This window comes from Meriones unguiculatus, chromosome 14, assembly GCF_030254825.1.
Source record: "Meriones unguiculatus strain TT.TT164.6M chromosome 14, Bangor_MerUng_6.1, whole genome shotgun sequence".
NCBI lineage: Eukaryota > Metazoa > Chordata > Mammalia > Rodentia > Muridae > Meriones > Meriones unguiculatus.
The window spans coordinates 10,271,559-10,287,148 of NC_083361.1; the positions used below are offsets into that span (position 1 = coordinate 10,271,559).

Here is a 15,590-nt window from a genome sequence, read left to right on the forward strand (position 1 = left end):
ACACCCATCAGAATGGCTAAAATAAAAAACTCAAGTGACAATGCATGCTGGAGAGGATGTGGACAAAGGCGAACCCTCCTCTATTGCTGGTGGGAATGTAAACTTGTACAACCACTTTGGAAATCAATCTGGCACTTTCTCAGACAATTAGGAATAGTGCTGCCTCAAGATCCAGCTCTACCACTCCTAGGCATATATCCAAAATATGCTCAAGTATACAAGAACATTTGCTCAACCACATTCATAGCAGCTTTATTCGTAATAGCCAGAATTTGGAAACAACCCAGATGTCCCTAAACTGAGGAATGCATAGAGAAACTGTGGTACATTTACACAATGGAATACTACTCAGTAATTAAAAACAAAGAAATCATGAAATTCATGAAATTCTCAGGCAAATGGTGGGAACTAGAAAAGATCATCCTGAGTGAGGTATCCCAGAAGCAGAAAGACACACACTGTATATACTCACTTATAAGTGGATATTGACATACAATATAGGATAAACATACTAAAATCTGTACACCTAAAGAAGCTAAGCAAGAAGGAGGACCCTGGGTAAGGTTATCAATCCTCATTCAGAAAGGCAAACGGGATAGACATCAGAAGATGGAGAAAGCAGGGAACAGGACAGGAGCCTACCACAGAGAGCCCCTGAAAGACTCTACCCAACAGGGTATCAAAGCAGATACTGAGACTCATAGCCAAACTTTGGGCAGAGTGTAGGGAATCATAGGAAAGAAGGGAGAGATAGAAAGTCCTGGAGGAGACAGGAGCTCCACAAGGAGAGTAACAGAACCAAAAAATCTGGGCCCAGGGCACTTTTTTGAGACTGATACTCCAACCAAGGACCATAGGGATAACCTAGAACCTCTGCGTGGATATAGCCCATGGCAGCTCAGTGCCCAAGTGGGTACCCTAGTAAGGGGAACAGGGACTGTCTCTGACATGAACTCAGTGGCTGGCTCTTTGATCACCTTTCCCTGAGGGGAAGGGTAGCTTTACTAGGCCACAGAGGAAGACAATGCAGCCAGTTTTGATGAGACCTGATAGGCTAGGGTCAGATGGAAGGGGAAGAGGACCTCTCCTATCAGTGGACTTGGAAAAGGGCAAAGGAGAAGAGGGAGGGAGGGCAGATTAGGAAGGGGCAAGGAAGAGGGCTATAGCTGGGATACAAAGTGAATAAATAAATAAAGTATATGAAACAAAAGAGAGGAGGATGAATAGACTAGTTCCTGTAAGCAGAGCATTTCAAACCAAAGGAAAAAAAATTAAAGAGCAGTGTTAAAAAAAAAAGATGTCTGATGGACATTGGTTGGATGAGTGAATGAGTGAGTGGACTAGCTCTAGGCATAATGACGATAGGACATATAGATGCAATGTCCTGCATTGATCTGGCTAAGATGGGCATTCAGCTAGAGTCACACTCCAGAACAAGAGAAGGAAGTTCTATGCTATGAAGCACAGAGACTACATCAGGAAACTTCAGGAAGTTCAGGCTTCATGTGAAGGTCTCGGGAGCCATTTTCCCACCTACCACTATCCTTATCCACCTTTCACAGGACCAGCTATGACATAGTGATCTGAACATTAGACCGTAGCTTCCCCCCAAGGTGGATGTCTTTCTCTTGGCTCTTCCCAGTCTTGGGGCATGGAACCACATCTCCAGTTCCAATGGAGCCAGGATTACAGCCCACAAAAGTTGACATATCAGAGGAAATGCGGTGTTATGAAAGACAAGTTATATTCTGTGACTCTGGGTAATTGGAGCTCCCAGGTCCAGAAATAGAATTTGTTGGCACTCAAACCTGTTTTTGCCTGCAGATGAATTAGCTAAACCGTGGGAATGATTAAAATATCAGGAAAATCAATGAAGTGGTCACACATGGTGGTAGCTGTCACTCCCTCCTGAGCTGTCCTAGCATTTACTGGGTTTGTGCTTTGAGTCCTTCACAAGGATGGGCAGCATAGGTGGCCTACCCAAGTCCTTCCCCTGCCCTCGCTAACTAATAGCATGGGTGGGCAATTTGATGCTAGTAAGACATGACCTGTTGACAATCAGCCTTCAGAGACTTCTGAGTTGTTGGAACATTGTGGCAGTCCTCTAACAGAATGCCCACTTCTGAAATAGATGGAGGAGGACCCTTGAGCATACAGTGAGAAAGAGCTTTTCAAGTATCCACTCTGGCTTCACTTATAGTTCTCAACTTGGTTGTCAGCTGGTGGTACTGTCCTGCGGTTGAGGCTGGGAGTCATGGCTGGATGAGATGGGCCAAGGGGAGCAAGCTTTGGAGGGTTATAGGCCAGCCGTACTTCCTATCAGAATTCTCTCCATCCTGGTGGGTACTGTGTCAGAATCCACTGGCACCACTCCCAACTGACTGAACCCTCTGAAACTCTGAACACAAATGATGCTTTCCTCCTTGAAGATGTTTCTGTCACAATGAAAAATAAGGAAATCATGAAATTTGCAGGTAAATGGTGGGACCTGGAAAGGATCATCCTGAGTGAGTTGTCCCAGAAGCAAAAAGACACACACGGGGTATATACTCACTCATATAAACATACAACATAGGATAAACCCACTAAAATTGAAACATCTAAACAAACTAAGCAAAAGAGAGGACCGTAACTAAAACGCTCAATCCCCATCCTGAAAGGCAAAGAGGGTGGACATCAGAAGAAGAAGAAAACAGGAAACAACCTAGGAACCTGCTACAGAGGGCCTCTGAAAGCCAGAAGAAGAAAACAGGAAACAACCTAGGAACCTGCCACAGAGGGCCACTGAAAGCCTCTGCCCTGCAGACTATCAAAGCAGATGCTGAGCCTGATGGCCAACTGTCGGGCAGAGTGAATGGAATTCTATGTAAGAAGTGGGAAATAGCAAGAGCTGAAGAGGACAGGAACTCCACAAGGAGAGCAACAGAACAAGAAAATTTGAACATAGGGAACTTCCCAAAGACTCCAACCAAGGACTATTCATGGAGATAACCTAGAACCCCTGCACAGATGTAGCCCATGGCAGTTTAGTGTCCAAGTGGCTTACATAGTGATGGGAAGAGGGACTGACTCTGACATAACTGATTGGCCTGCTCTTTGATCACCTCCCCCTGAGGGGGAGCAGCCTTACCAGGCCACAGAAGAAGACAATGCAGCCATTCCTGATGTGATCTCATAGACTAAGATCAGAAGGAAGGAGAGGAGGACCTCCCCTATCAGTGGACGTGGGGAGGGGCATGCATGCAGAAAGGGGAGGTAGGGTGGGAGTGGGAGGGGGAGGAGGGAGGGGCTTATGGGGGGATACAAAATGAATAAAGTGTAATTAATAATAATAATAATAATAATAAAGTAAAAAAAAGTTGTTTCTGTCAGACAATTGTCACAGTGATGAGAAAAGTCACCAACTCAGTTTCTTATTTTAAACAGACACTTAGCACTCCCCCAAAGTCCACTAACAGAACAGCAACACCAGCCAATTTTGCCAACTGTAAAGTAACTCTGATGTTTCATCCTAGTTGGTGACAATGACAGAACAGAAAATCCAGTCATTTCAAAGACTAGTCTTCATCTGAGCATGCTGCTGAGGGCAGGTCTATGTCTCAGGGGCCATTGCATGGAGGGCATAAGCAGGTTTCAGCCTTATAACTCAACAAGTTACTGAGGGCTTTCCCATTGCTAGTGTCTACCTCAGTCTCCATTACTCAGTGCTCCACATCAGCCAAACCCTAACCTTGGAGGAGCCAAAGGGGTCCATCCATATAAAATAGGGTATTTACATGAGCCTCTTTCCTTAAACCACCAAAGCCATCAGATTCATTTCCTAGGAAGCACCACTCTCTGAGGAAGGTCCTTCCTAAGTAGTAGGTAGGAACAGGGAAGAAGTCCAGGACTGGATCATCCTCAACTTCCCTGCATCCTTTAAATAAGACAAGGTGAGACTTCTCATTTCTATTGAGGAGTTTGCAAGATGTGCCTGGAAAACATCATCAGAGCATGATATCACTCCTCCCCTTGTGCTGCAAAAATACCTTAAAGCCTTGCTAGCAACCCCATAAAGCCCCAGGGTTTAGACCACAGGCAAGCCCTCACCACTGTCCGCATGAGCAGGACTAATCAATATCATATTACAGAAGCACTTGACCTCTTTTATCCCTGTGGATGCTTGGGAATCCTTAACATTCAGAGCTTTAAAAATGTGTTCCCGGTGTGTTTAATGAGAAGCTCTTTAGTGGTTTGGCTCTTGGTGACATTTAGAAAATCTGGCACTTGGCTTTTCTCTAGGGGTCTGCCATTACTGTGGATGAAAGGCTCTAAGCTCTAGCAACAAACTGGAGAAGGGGCTGTGTTCTTGGGGATGAAGGAGGAGGAAGTGTTAGGGATAACTGCTGCTGACAGTAGAGGTGACTGTGACAGGCATACATGCTCTGTAAAAGGCAGATATAACTATGAATAACCATTACACCGCAGGAACAGCTGGTCTTTCTTGGGAGTCTCTAGAGAAAGGCTGGTCTGTGAGCTGACTGGTTGCTTATGGCTAAGTGTGAAGAATACAACCATTTCATTTCATGTAACCTTCATAGTCCATTACAGGGAGTCGGGTGGGGAGCTATGGAAGAATCTAGGACCTGTCACGGCATCACCTAAGCTGAGAGGATGCTATCCCTAACTGACTTTCAAGTCTGGAAACAGTCTACCTACAGGAAGCCTTTCCTGACTGCGTCAATAACCGGTAGCTGCCATTTCTGGTCCCCATTCATGGGACGCGTGAGGGCGGGCTGGGCAGAATCTGAGTGGCTGCCTGAGAGGAAGAGAGTCTCCTATCACTGCTAAGACTTTACTTTGCCACTCTTTAAGAAGATGCAGATGTCTTTTGCCAGCTGTGAGTCTCCAACAGTTCTGTCACAAATCCTTTCATTTTTTTTTCTCCCTCAGGATGCTCTGTGAGTCCCTCCCTCTTCTGAGGACACCCTTTGCCACACTTATTTCCTCCTTCCTGAAGTAAGGTCCTTGTGTCAGAGCTACAGGGAGGAGCATATTATTTTCAGCAATGGTCTACAGGTCCTCCTGAGCCCAGGTTTTCTGGCTTTGCTGTTAAGACGACTGGGGATTCTGCAGGATGTTGATTCTCCAGCATCAGCCTCGTACCACTGTGCCAGCTTTGCCATCTACCCAGGGCACAGGTTGAGGTGCTGTTTTCACCTCATCTGAAGTCCCTTTGAGTCACGGTTTATGGTTGCCAGAGCAACACCCAAGGATGTTCCCCCCTGGGTGGCTGCCAGGAGAAACAGCCTCTTAACCACCAAACACCACAGTCACACCGTGGCCTTGGCTGTTGTCTCACCATTAACTGAAATACTGATGGAAGCTAGCTCTCTGCATCCAGACACACCCAGCAAGGGTTGTGGTGTTTCTCCCTGGAACTGGAGCCCTGAGGCAAATTAGAGGTCCACCGATCACAATCAGACCCCAGGTTCCCTGCAGAAGGAAACTCTTGCCAACATGAGTCTTTCTGTTGTAAACCATATTCTTTTTTTGAGGCTGGGCTGGGTTCCAAGGTGCCTTTCCCCAATTTGAAGTGTTTGGAAGATACTCTGTCTCCACCAACCTTCAATGGCAACTAGCAACAAAGCGTTTATGACAGTGGATCAGCATTCACATGAGTAACCAGCTTGGCTCACATGGTAAGAAAGTGACACAGTCTTCTCTGCCTGCTCTAATCCAACCCAAGATTATTAATAAAACATGAAACAAATGAATTTTTAAACATAAACATTTAGTGCAAATACATATATGGCCAATCTGGGCACAGGTGGGTGAAGAAAGCTTTTCTCTTCTGGCTGAGGAGTAGGAAAAGGGCAATGGTTTGAGCAAGCTACTCTGTTACCTGGCAGTGCTGAAGTAGCCCAATTCACAAGTACCAGTATTTGAAGGTCTTTTGAGATCAAATGGTTATGGGACCAGGAGGTGGCTAGGACCACTCTTGAAGTTGCCAATCTGAAAAGGCTGGGGTAAGCCTTTCATTCCCCTGGCTTCTCCATTTGCCTTTCTTCACTGTGCTCTAAGCTCTGGGGCTGTCCTCTGCGGACAACAACTTCCCCAGATGCCCTCATCTTTGGCTTTCAAAAGGGTATGGCTAATAGGAGGCCATATTAGGAACATCCCATATGGGCATCAAGTCCTTGCTGGGTCATGGCAAGTCAACTGAGTGTCCCGCCCCCTATTGAGACTTTGAGACCACAGACTTGATCTTGGAACCTCGTCCTCTAGCTACTCTAACTTCTGCCCATCTTTAACCCACCCTTGTTCTGCATTCTATGGTACTAACAGCCAGTCCTGGGGACTTGCTACCTTCCTCTACTGGCTTGCCCAACACTGCCTCTAGTTTCCTAAATACTGTGTTCCAATGCTCCTCAGTGGCTCTGCTTGACTGCACCCTCTGCTTCTGCCAGCATCCTGACTGAAAGACACTACAAACATGCCCATTAACCAAGAGCAATGGGCCTCTTGGGGGAGGGAGATCTGAGGAATCAGGCCCAAAACATGCTGCAATCTCTTGCTGTTGGAGGTTCTGAGATATTCCTGAGCCTGCTGCCTCCATGGAGAATTCATAAGACCCAGATCTGGCAGTAAGCTGAGGGAAGTCTTGAAGAAAGGTTAATACCCACCCTTCAAACATTCTGAATGTTTCAGCCTTCCCTCCATGCGATCAAAGCTGTTGGGTGTGTTTTTAGAGTAGAGGTTACATGTCCCATTTCTCCAGACTCAGAGAAGTATCCATAGGTACCCACAACTAAGTGACTCTCCCACGACCTTCCCAGAGAGGGCGCTGTACCTAGACTGGCTGACTTTATCTGACCACCCTTCATCTTCAAAGGAGAGCTGGAGGGCTTGGTCGGAGATATCCCTCTTCTTGGCCTGTGTAGGAGCTGACAAAGGTTACTGGGTGATGGAAATATCAAGAGCCACTATGTCCCATGAAATGGTATAGCACTGTCTGCCCTGAAATAGCCCAGCTACCTGTGTTTTTTGAATGAGTGAACACTACTGTCCCCCACAAGAAAGACAAACAGAAATTCCAACCTGCTGCCATCTTGACCTCCATGGCATTAATGTAGGGCCCTGTGACTGGTTGGCATTTGAGATGCCACCTGCTGTGACAGCACTGATAACTGTGCTGTCAGAGTTCTGATGCAAGGACCCTATATCTTTTAGAAGTAGTGCATCATCCCACTCCAGGAATGAATTCTCTGTTGTAGGGAGAATGCCCTGGAGTATCTTGACTTGCTCATCCAATTCCAGACGATAGCACAAAGACTGGAGGTCAAGGGCCCAGGCACTTGCCAAAAGAAGAAGAGTATCAAACAGTAATGAACTCATGTCTTTGATCCCATTTCAATTTCATGGGTGTGGCCAAGTTCACTCTCAGGAATGTCTAGTATATGGTATATCCTGGGCCAAAGCCTCTCATCTATCTCTTAAAGATCCCCATAGCTTTCTCTCCTGCTGTCAATTTGTTCATTTTCTCCTCTTTTCCTCTTCATCCAGAGCCACAAAGGCTGCCTCAGTGACAATGATGAGCACAGAGCTTCCCACACTGAGCTCCCTCTGTATATGCTCAGCCATGTTGGTCTCCCTTACCATGGTCCAGAAGCAATGGAGTGTCTGAATTGTAATGTCTGAGACTATGAGCCAAGTTGTTTCTTAAATAATTCCACTTGCCACATCAATTAAAAAGTCAGACAGCACACTGCCTATTTTACAGAGATGCTAAAACACTTAAGGTAACACGCAAATTCCTAGATGGCAAAGACATAATTCTTATCTGGACTTTCAGATTATCTGTTTTGCCACTGATCTGGGGAAGATTCCAGAGGTCTGCTCCAGTCTGTCACACACACATGCTTCTTTTCTACTTTCCAAGAGGAAAGAGCAGAAGGGTCTTTTCACTAATCCGCAGCAATTAAGCCAATCATAGCAAGAGTCAACAAACACTTTCCTAACACACCCACTGTGTGCTACATGGACACAGTTAGTTCATTCCTTCAAAAATGTGTGTCCTTTTCCATTGCAGAGAGATGAAGCTGGAAAGCGGTTGTCAAGACAACCAGTACATCCCCCCCAAACCCTTGCATCCATATGGGACCACATGGTAGTCAGTGGATGAGGGCAGATGTGATGTCTTCCACCTCTAAGTATGGTCCTTAGAAACCCACCTTGACATTGCCAAATGACTTTTCTCAGAGAAAATGAAGCATTACAGAAACCTTCCTCAGTTTCTCCGAGATGTTGCAGATAGAGCCATTCTAAACGCATAGGAAATACGTGAATTCACTGTGCACCACACATGCTTTATAGTTTAGAACTGGGTCAAAAGGACAGTTCTATTGCTCTTTCTTTATACACTGTTATATGTTGCTTCACAGAGAGACTTTTGGACACACTTGCTGGAGCTAATTCAGTCTGTCAGCCAGGGTCTCTGAATGAACAGCTCTATGCCCTTCCCCCCTTAGGACAAGATGTGACACAAACAAAACCATAAATATGGAATGTTTTGAGCTACTGAAATTTTGGCTTTTTGTCCTAGCACCTAACATTATTTTAAATTAATGTGGATGATACAAAGTCCCAAGTTAGGTTCATTTGCAGCTGATGCATCTTTCTCATGGCTTGGTGGGAGTCTTGTAAGTCTCTGAAGCTAAGATGGTCAAACACCTTCCAAACCAGAGAGGATGGAGACACAGTTAAATCTCTCAGGAGAGAGATGCATAGTAGATTCCCACAGGGGAGACACAGAACGGGCTCCCACAAGAGAGGCACAGAGCAAGCAATTGTTACAGGGTGTGTGTGTGAGAGAGAGAATGGGAGAATAATGTGTGGAGATACAACACAGTCTCTTAAGTAAGGAAAGGAGACACAGGACTCTCAGGGGGAGACACACTTTCCCAAGAAGAGAGGAGACACGATGGGGAGAACCAAGGCTGAACTGAGGCTCACAATGGACCAGCTACTTCCAAACGCTCAAAGGCTTAAGGATCAGCAAGAGGATAGGATGTATGCTGATGTGAGAGGCCTGTCATCTTGGATTCAGTCAGGACAGTCCAGGAGCCTGCATTCTTAACTAGCAGCAATGGATGGTCTTTGAGAACAGCCAAGATGGGAGCATGACAGTGTGCCCTATCCCACTGTGTCCACTGTATCTAACTGTGTCCATGTCACGGTGCCTTGTGACTCCCCTGGACTTTGAAGTAGAGATGTGTTTCATGGGAAATATGCATCCCGCAAGGCTGAGGAGAGGGTTTCAGTCAGGGGGTAGTTTTTTCTTTGGTTGGTTTTATTTATTTATTTTTTTGGAGTGGGTCTTTTCTTTTTGGTTTGTTTTTTGAGACAAGGTTTCTCTGTGTAGCCCTGGCTGTCTTGGACTTGCTTTGTAGACCAGAATGGCCTGGAACTCACAGAGATCTGCTTGCCTCTGCCTTCTCCTCGAGTACTGGGATTACAGGCATGCAACACTGCAGCAGGCTAAAGGGGTGAATCATTTAAAATCAGACACTAGGAATGAGCTTTGGAGCTGGTCTTACGCTGAGTCGGGTTAAAGAGGGGAGCGTCTTGGGATTAGAGGAACTTGGCACAGTATTTTCAGCTTTTCTAGACATTCTAAAACCCTCACTACTGCTATGCGAACTCCTCCAGGGTCTTCTTACCAGGGCAGCATTTCATTTTTATTGTCTTCTGTTCTTACAATCCCTAACCTCAGCTCCTTACCTCCTCGGACTTCAGACCCCCAGAAAAATGGGTATCAGCCTCCTTGTACCTTCAGACTTTGTGGTACAGGGCTCTATCCCCAACTCTTTTTCTCTCTGGAACCAAGAAGACCTAGATCTCTGATATATATACAGAATTTACAGCTGATATAAAGCCACACCTACGAGTCACTTAGCAAAGGCTAGACAACCAAAGTGCCTGAACCTTACAGGAGAGTTCAAGGCCACCAGTCAGCAAAGACAGACAACAAACAGCCTGCTCTCACTGGTTTCTTTCTCTCTCAAGAGGAGCTAGTCCCTCACCTGGGAAATATCTGTCCAAACTTGAGAGTCTGGGAGTACAGCATTCAAAGCTATCCGAGACAGGATGACTCACAATCCAGCCTGAGTGCCAAACAGGGCAGCTCGCAGTTAAGGATCTACTTGGTAGGATGCTCCATGCTCCAACTGGTTAAGAGTCAAAACTGGGGAAAAGCTCAAAGAAGACAAGAACGGCGCAACTGGAAAGACCCTCCTGGCGCACACAACTGCAGCTGAAATAAAACTATCCGGCGCCTCCGCGGATGCCCTGGCTGTCCTCCCCACCCCCATTACTCTCCCCAGCATGTAAAACCCCTCTGGGGCTTGCCTTTACCGGAGCCGTGCCTCTGGCGCAGAAGGACAGCCTGGCCCGACGGCGGCGACGCTGATGAAGAAGCAGCAGCAGCTGCTGCAACAGTTGTGGTGGCTGTGTGGGTCGCAGAAGCGGCGGCGGCGGCGGCAGCGGCAGCAGCGGCGGCGGCTGCCTCCGGGACTCCTGATCCAGCGGGAGGGCTCCCAAGAGGTGGGTTCTTGTCGCCACGGCTGGGTTCGGAGGTGGTGCGGACAGCGGCACCTGCGTTGTTGGAGCTGACGGCGCTGGGGGCTCCGTGGCGGCGCGGGCCGCTGCTCTGGATGTGGGACACCGCCTCCGCAGCCTGCATGTTGGGCGGCGTGAAGCGCGACAGCACGCGCAGCAACGCCTGGGCCTTGTGTTCTTGGGTGTCGTCGTCGCTGTAGTCCGAAACTCGACACTCATACACGCCTTCGTCCTGTAATCGTACGGCGGACAGCCGAAGCCGGTGTGAGATGTCATTGCCCTGGACACGCACGGTCTGCAATACAGCTGTGTTAGAGGCCTGACCAGCGGGCTCCACACCTGCTTTAGTGACGGGGGGGGGGTGTCTGGGCTCCCCCATCACTGTGTCAACTTTCTATAGCAGTCCAAACTTGCTAACACCCCAATACATCTCGCTGGTGGCACGTGGCTCTCAGTTCTGTATGGACACCATGTTGCCGTGTGCATCAGCCATCTAACTCTTGCTTTCCGGTTTCCCACATTTGCCCTTCTCAACTTGCACAGACTGTAAGCAATTTCAGGCTGGGGTTTCTGTGACTCTAGCCAGCCGCATCCTGCCTGCACCTTACTACCCAAGCTAACTGTTCTGGGACATTCTATATGTACCCGAAATTACACTCACTTTTACTTAGACCCCAGAGCAGCTGGAGTGTGCCCTTCTTGCCTGTAGCATGCAAAACTGCACCTGTCCTGCCCTGCTATTTACAGCTAGCCCTTGCCTTGTTTAGGACCCACCACTTAATATCCTTGACAAAGCCCTCTTTCTCGAGGACGGGGTGGAAATCTTAACACTCCAAAAACACAAGCCCTCACCTCAGAACAGGACCGGAAGAAGAGGCTTCAGTTGTTTCCAGGCCCAGCTATTTCCATGCTCCAACTTTACACACCCCATACCCCTTGATCGAAAAAGATACCCCTCCCCAGGAACCTACAACAATATCATTAGAGGAGGAGGAGGAGATGGCTGAGTAGAGGGTGCTCCTGGCACCCCTGGTAAGTGTGCAGAATGGGGCAAAAAGGGGTGGGTGCCACTCAGCTTGAGCTAGAACCTCTGTAGAAATGAGAACAGAGGATGGGGAGGGCAGGTGTGCTCTGGGATCCTGAGAGCACGGTGCAGAGGAAGGAGAGTTTTACTGGTGAGTACCCAGCAGGGCTGTGGGACTCAGATTTGGACCCTTGATTTACACAAAAGACAACCTAATCCCTCTGCTGGCGACAGATGGCACCCAGATATGCAAAGCAACCCTGTGTTAGTCGGGCTCCGCACCCAGAGGCTTTCTAAAGGGGAGGGAGCGCAAAGCGGCCAGAAGGGGTCTCCCGCAGCCCAAGCTCCACACTTACACTGATTTTAGTTGCATCCTTATTTGTTACCTAAAATGCAGAGAGGGAGAAAAGGGAGGGAGAGAGAGGGGGAAGGAAGGAAGGAAGGAAGGAAGGAAGGAAGGAAGGAAGGAAGGAAGAAGGGACGAAGGGAGGGAAGGAAGGAGGGAGGGAAAGAGAGACACAGAGAGAGAGATTAAGCCGTGGCATTTTTGTGCGTGGTGAACTCTGACCTGTCTTTGACAAGAGGACTTTCCGCAGCTGGGCTGGGGGCTGAAGCGCCTGGGGTGTGGCATTGTGGAGGGCACCAAATACGTTAGGTTTCCCGCAGTGTGCCAAGAGAGAGAGAGAAGCAGGTTAAGGGCTAAAACTGGTCAGCTAAGGAGGAGTGGCTACACCTGTCTGCTTGGGAGAGTCGGGGTGCTGGACCGTCATAAGGGTGCAGAGGGAGCCTCAGCTCCTAGACACTTCCTCTAAATTCGCCACTCAATTTGGAACTGTGAAAAACTGGATGGAGGGTCCACCACGGAGGCCCTGATGAGCCGGTGTGTGTGGATATGTGCCAGAGGAAGATGAGAACAGGAGCTCTGGGTGTAGGTAGGTGAGTGTGCGCGCTAGTGTGGGTTGTGGGGCAGATTGCAAGGTTTTCCAGCCACCGAGGGTGGGGCAGCCCTTCAGACACTGTGGAAGCTGGAGGTGACCTGCTGGCTACTCCGCACTGACAGCCAGTTCTCTAACGCGGAAATGCAATCTGAAGGAGCTGAACTCCTTGGCCTTGAGCCCTGGAACCCCAGGGTGGCAGAGGAGAGTCCGGTAGAACCAAGTGATTGTCTTTCGTAAGCCAGCACCCATCAGAGTATAGTCCTAAGGCCAGCCAGCAGAAGCAGGCGGATTGGACCAGGTGTGGGTTTTCAAGGGCTGGGCGTGAAGGGAGTTCCCTGAGGTTGCAGAGAGGGGAACAGTGTAAAAAACTGACAGCACCTGGGGACAGCCGCTCACTTTGACAGCGCTATGGAGACGCAGAGGATGGGAGATCGCTGAGGGACAGGGCGGCGCCCTGTGGGGGTAACCCTCACTTCCCCTGGAGGAAGCAGGGTAAGCAGGGTTGCCCCGTGGGCAGCGGATTACCTTGGTCCGGGCGCCCGGCACGCTGAGCGCCAGCTCGTGTAGCAGTTCCCGGGGAGGCTCCTTGAGGTACCACCACTGAATCTCCAGCGAGTACGAGGTGGCTCCGCTGGCCCGGAAAGCGCAGGGCATTTCGATGTCGTCTCCCTCCCGCACGGTTACATCTTTAGGGACTTCGGTGAATGTGGCTGGGGGCGGGAGAGAGAGGCGTGACCAGCTGAAAGGCGGAGGGGCTTGGGGCAACCCGAGGCTGAGGCGGTGGGTCCCCTGCTCTCCGGGCTTGGGCTCCCCCAACTCCTGCCCCCAGCTACTCCGCGGCTTAGGGCGGGAGGCTCCAGCAAAGTTCAGGGAGCAGCTGCGAAGGCGGCAGCGGGGACCCGCCACTTGCTGCAGGCTGCTTCCCTCTGGGCCATGCAGGGTGCAGGGAAGGGAGGGCCGCAGCCCCGGAGCCGGGTAGGGGCGCGCCAACTCCCGCTGGCTGCAGGCCTCCTATGCCTAGCAGGACTCCCTGAGCGGACGCCAAAGCCGCGGCGACCCTCATCTGCCCTCCTGCTCCTACCCACTCCCAGCCTGGGCTGCACACCCAAGACCGCTCGCTGGAGACCTCGAAGCCCGCCGCTCCCTTTCCTCCAACGCGGTGGCCAAGCTAGCAGACTTCCGTGGCCTTAGCAAAGGGTCCCCAGAGCCCACCGCGGCCGCGAACTTCCCGCGCTCACCGTCGGCGACGAAGAGCAGCAGGCCGTGCAGCAGCAGAGGCGGCAGGTATCCGAGGGCTCCGAGCCGGTTCCGCTGTTCCATCTCCCGCAGGGTTGCGGCGGCGGCGGCGGGGTGGCTCGGCGCGGAGAGGCAGCGGCGGCGGCGGCAGCGTGGGCTCGGCTCCGGCTGGAGCTCCGGCTAGGACGCCTCGGAGCCTGCCATGGTCCCGCACGGCGCCCCCTCCCCTGGCCGCCGGCGGCCGCCAATCAGCCGGGCTTCCCTGCGGGCTGGCCCGGCGCGGCTCCGGCGGGCGGCGCTACGCGAGGGGCGCAGGAGGCGAGGTCCCGCCAGGAGGACCTCCTTCAGTCCAGTGGTCCACGGGAGGCTGAGGGTCTGCAGTTCAGTCTCTGGCCGGCGGGCCGGGCAACGGCCGGGCTGTGCCAGGACCCATCTTTGGATAACGGAGTGAGCGCCCGAGAGCCACCAGAGTCTGCCTCCAGGTCTACTGGCTAGGCTCCCGACTGCCACCTCCTCCGACTCCAGCCGAGCTCTCCCGTCGTCGCCGCCGCCGCCCCCGCCGGTTTCTCCGCGGCTTTTTCCTCCAGGCGAGTGGGCGCTCAGCCGCGGCGCGCAGACCTAGCGTCCGACCCAGCGCAGCGCGGGGAGAGCCGGTCCAGCGTGGCCGACCCGCAGCCAGAGAGGCGGGGAGAGGGGGAGGGAAGAGGAAGGGAGGGGCGGTCAGTGGCTGGGCGACCAGCAGCCTCCTCCACGGCACCACCCGGCCCTCCTCTCTGAGTCCACCCCGCCTCCACCCCATCGCCCCCCCCCTTCCTCCGCGGGGTCACTCGGAGCGGCCACAGTCTCTCTGGCTGCAGCGCAGCCCCACCCCGCGTCTGCTTTGCTTAGGGGGTCCTCCCACCCAAACTCCTGGTTTCTTCCCAGTGTCCAGCTGCTCCACCCTGCTTTCCGCGTGTCCCCCATCCTCTCCGCAGCCCCCAGGGCCTCAACTCCTTACCCTGGTTTGGACTACGAGCCACACCACTCTTTGGCCCAGACCTGGGCCATGGCGGGTGGGTGAGCGCCAGGGGACTGCGAGAAAGGTGGAGTGCTGTGTCTGGCCAGAAGCTAGGCCAGGTGACAGGGAAGACGAGGAGTCCGCAGTGTGCGAGCAAGAACTGAGCGCCCTGCGCTGGGCGAGCAGGTGCCTGTGGCGCGGAGCGCACCAGAGAGCCAGCAGGCAGTGGCCGTGAGTGACGGCAGAGGCGGTGCGGGTGGGGTGGAATGGGGAGCGCCGGCACGACTCAGGGCTACAGAGGTTTCTGGGTGGGGGAGGTCTTCCTGCCCAGGGAGAGCCAGTCCCTGTGTCCTTGCAAGCAAGCTCTTCCTGGCCATTTTCCCCTCTGCACCCATTGCAAAGGGGTTCCCCAAGGTGGAAAGAGAGGTGAAGTACACAGACTCCTTCCAGAACCCATCCCCCACTCTTGCATCTTCTGTGTCCCTGAACCTTCCTTGGCCTTCACCTAGAATGGTCTATCTCTTCAGCCACCTAGAGAGTGCAGTCTGCCTTCCTAAGGGGGATGTGGGTGGATGAAGTAGTTCAGTCCAGGCACAAAGGCTTGGGAGAGTCCTGGAGCTCTTCTTGGTCTCTTCTTTCTTTTCTTCAACGAGTGGTCTGGTCTGGCCTGGTCTCTTAGCTTTATCTGAAGTTGTGGTGGCACATTCCAGTGAACTTCCCCTGCAAGCTGTCCCTAGTCCCCTCGTGTCTCTGCCGGTCAACTAACAGTGAAGAGGGAAGCTCGGAAGGGAAATAA

The 15,590-nt window shown here is 51.3% G+C and overlaps 1 protein-coding gene across 8 annotated transcripts in view; it reads right to left on the minus strand.

Moving 5' to 3' along the window:
- Positions 1 to 15,059, minus strand: part of Vstm2b (V-set and transmembrane domain containing 2B) — a 32,395-nt gene extending 17,336 nt beyond the window's left edge. Inside the window, exons 1-5 of one of the 8 annotated variants that reach the window (XM_060366743.1) lie at positions 14,795 to 15,059; positions 13,800 to 14,415; positions 13,087 to 13,271; positions 11,980 to 12,009; positions 10,390 to 10,831 (exon numbers count right to left, since the gene is read on the minus strand). In XM_060366743.1, the coding sequence (XP_060222726.1) occupies positions 10,390 to 10,831; positions 11,980 to 12,009; positions 13,087 to 13,271; positions 13,800 to 13,881 (739 nt within the window). In that variant the 5' untranslated portion in view covers positions 13,882 to 14,415; positions 14,795 to 15,059. Of the gene's footprint in view, positions 1 to 10,389; positions 10,895 to 11,979; positions 12,010 to 13,086; positions 13,272 to 13,799; positions 14,573 to 14,794 lie in introns of those variants that run through there. The other 7 variants (XM_060366739.1, XM_021657188.2, XM_060366741.1 and 4 more) reach the window with 7 other exon arrangements.
- Between the last annotated feature and the right edge of the window lie 531 nt (positions 15,060 to 15,590).